The following is a 2,856-nucleotide window of genomic DNA, read 5'->3' on the forward strand; positions in this document are numbered from 1 at the left end:
TGCTTTTGGGTCTGTGGCAAGGGAGACGTCATGGCAGAAGCATGCAGCAGGGGAAACCTGTTCACTGCGGCCTGGAGCAGAGTTACAGGAAGGGGTGGGGATCCCAATATCCCTTGGAGGGCACACCCCAAGCAGCTAGCTTCCTTCCAGTATCCACCACCTTCCTTGGCCCCGTGAGCCGGTGATCAAGCCTTTAGCCTCTCAGCTTTGGGGCACACTTGAGATCCAAAGTGTAGCAAATGTTTATTGTTTTCTTTTCTAAGAGGGTGCTCATCCCTTAACTACTAGACGCATTCTATTGAATATACTCTGGGAAAAACTTGTATCTTTCTCCCAAGGTGTGCCAAATATTGCTAGGAATGTAAAATCTAGCCATGACCATGGGATGAGTTTTTTTCTTAGACCATTAGCTCAACTTAGTGACTACCGAGTTTTGTGCTTTCCAAGTGCCTTTTGCTGCCGGTTCTCTTTACATTACACTTTGCAACTCAAAAGAGAACATGAAGACTCCATACTTTTAAGAGCCAGCTACACAAAGCCCTTGCTTAAGAGATCTGGACAGGCACGTAATCCAGCCAAAGTTTCAATCCTGTGTACAGAGCTGAGACCCAGGTCAGGGACCCACAGGGCATCACTTACATGCCTTTTGACCATCACTGACTGCATTTCAGAAACACTGCCTCGTATTTGGCTTTCTGAGTTGTCTGTGCCTCTTTCCTCCCCCATTGTGGATAACTGAGGCTTGCGTACACTGCAGTGACATTCTAGTAGATGAAGGAAGGGGCAGTCCCAAGGGCAAGCTGAACTTCTGCTTAGTATATTTACTCTTGCTGCTCTCCTTCCTCCTCATTTGCGTAACTCAGGACGCTCTCTGCGAGAAGAGACAGCACGGCTTCTTAGATGGATCCAAGGACCAGGAGCTGGGACACCAAGCTCTATGAAAAGGTCTGCTATTCAATTGGTCTGCTACCTTTACGCAAATCGTTTAGGCAAATCCCTGTTCTCTGGTTTCTTCCCGTGCTTGCTAAACGTAAATAAGAGGTGTTTTATGGTTATTCATGGGGGTGATTTATTTTTCTAGGTTTGGGGCTCAGGTACAAAGTAAAATCGGCTCCTTTGAGATGGGAGGTTTCATAGCAGCCATTGGCCCCAAATCCTTCACATCACAGCGGCCAGCTACTTGCTTCTTCACCTGACACATTCTGGAGTCCTGGAGCTGCGGTTAGGCAGGCTTCCCCCACAGCCGGCTCGTAACTTTTTGCCTCCTTTGTCTTCAGAAATGAAATATGCCATTTTATGTACTCCTGTTGCTTGCACTCCTCCTCCCAGCTTTCTTTTGGGACAGAGCAGCTTTCTCTGTGACACTGTTCCACAGAGACAGGCGGGAGAGGTGAGACAGCAGACAGAATGAATCGCTTGGAGTTGCTACAATAGTTCCTTTTAAATGTTTTGGGTTAGGAATACTAGAGGTTTAAACCAGGTTGAGGCTGGGTGTGGTGGCACACGCCTGTAATTCCAGCACTCAGGAGGCTGAGGCAGGAGGATCGCTGTGAGCTCGAGGCCAGCCTGGGCTACAAAGTGAGTTCAAGGCCAGCCTGAATGGCATTGTGAGACCCTGTCTCAAAAACAAACAAACAAAAAACCTGATTTCGTAAGGGACAGGCTCTTTGGGATTTTGATAGGAAGCAGTCAGGGACTCTCTCTTTTGTTACAGTCTATCTCATAATACGCAACAAAATATCCCTGCTTAGCGGAAAAGTGCCAGGCAGAGATTTTTAGCAGCTAGTAAAGTGTTTGTGAGTAAGGAATGATTTTGTTTCTCATGTGTGGGTCATCTCATAATTGCAAACCTCTGAAGTGCAATATGAAATGAACCAAGATTAATTCGTTTTGAACTAAATATATTTACATAATTTCTGGTGCAGTCAAATGAAAAAGCATTCTCCAGACAAACCTTGCAAGGCGCTATTAGAAGGCCTAGGGAATGCGTTAGTTCTTAATTGTAGCTGGGTACCAGCGGGGAGTTCAGACACAAGAATACAGCATAATCCTTTGGATTTAAAATGCTTCCAGTTCTCCTGGCGCTGTAGATAATCAAAGAAACACCCGGGTGTATCTCCCGGAGCTGAGCTCACTGTAAGAATACTGAGCATCAGTTCGAGGAGACAGGGCCGCCAGGGGCTCTAAAGCGGGCGGCTTCATCCCTGGGCAGGGTCGTCAGCGCACGTCCTTACTTACTTGCGGGTTCCGCAGCCGCGGGAGCTCCCACAAAGGCAGGGCTTTCGGTCCTGCCGCCTGCGATCGCCGGCGGGCTGGGGGACGGGCGCGGGTGGGCGCGCAGGCAAAGGGTGGGGGACCCCTTCTCCCTCGGCGCTGTGCGGTGCAGCTCCGGCGCGGCGGCGGAGGACCGCGGTGTGCGCCTCTGGCTCGAGCGGCCTCAAGCAAACCGGAAACCGGGACGACGTGGCCGCGACCGGAGCGCAGCGCCGTCCCCGGGAGGGTCGCGGGCCTGAGTCTGCGCACAGACAAGGGACGGGACCCCGGCGCCCCCGGGCCTACGCTCCGGGCCGGGTAAAAGTCCGGCCCCGGGGCCCGCGAGAGAGCCGCGATCCCGCGGGGACCACCCTGGAAAGGGGGGAAACTTCAGCCACCGCCTTCGGAAATGCGCCCCACTGTTCCAAAACACGCGAACCGCACCTCCGCCATGACGCGGAAGCAGCGCAGGGAGGGGCGGGCGCGCTCCCTTTGTCCCGCCCCCCGAGCCTGCCCATTGGACGTGGCGAGCGCGCCGGAGTCCGTACGTGCTCCGGCTGGAAACGGGGGCCCGCGGCCGCGGCGTTCCGCGGGCGGCGGCTG

At 53.0% G+C, this 2,856-nt stretch overlaps 1 protein-coding gene across 2 annotated transcripts in view; it reads left to right on the forward strand.

The window, feature by feature from the left end:
* Positions 1-844: 844 nt before the first annotated feature.
* The window catches only part of Mettl9 (methyltransferase like 9), a 39,762-nt gene continuing 37,750 nt past the window's right edge, over positions 845-2,856 (forward strand). For both annotated transcript variants that reach the window (XM_005405087.2, XM_005405088.2), the window contains exon 1: positions 845-945. In XM_005405087.2, the coding sequence (XP_005405144.1) occupies positions 901-945 (45 nt within the window). In that variant the 5' untranslated portion in view covers positions 845-900. The remainder of the gene's footprint in view (positions 946-2,856) is intronic.

The sequence above is a fragment of the Chinchilla lanigera genome, unplaced genomic scaffold, assembly GCF_000276665.1.
Source record: "Chinchilla lanigera isolate Chin_1 unplaced genomic scaffold, ChiLan1.0 scaffold00092, whole genome shotgun sequence".
In the NCBI taxonomy this organism is placed as follows: Eukaryota; Metazoa; Chordata; class Mammalia; order Rodentia; family Chinchillidae; genus Chinchilla; species Chinchilla lanigera.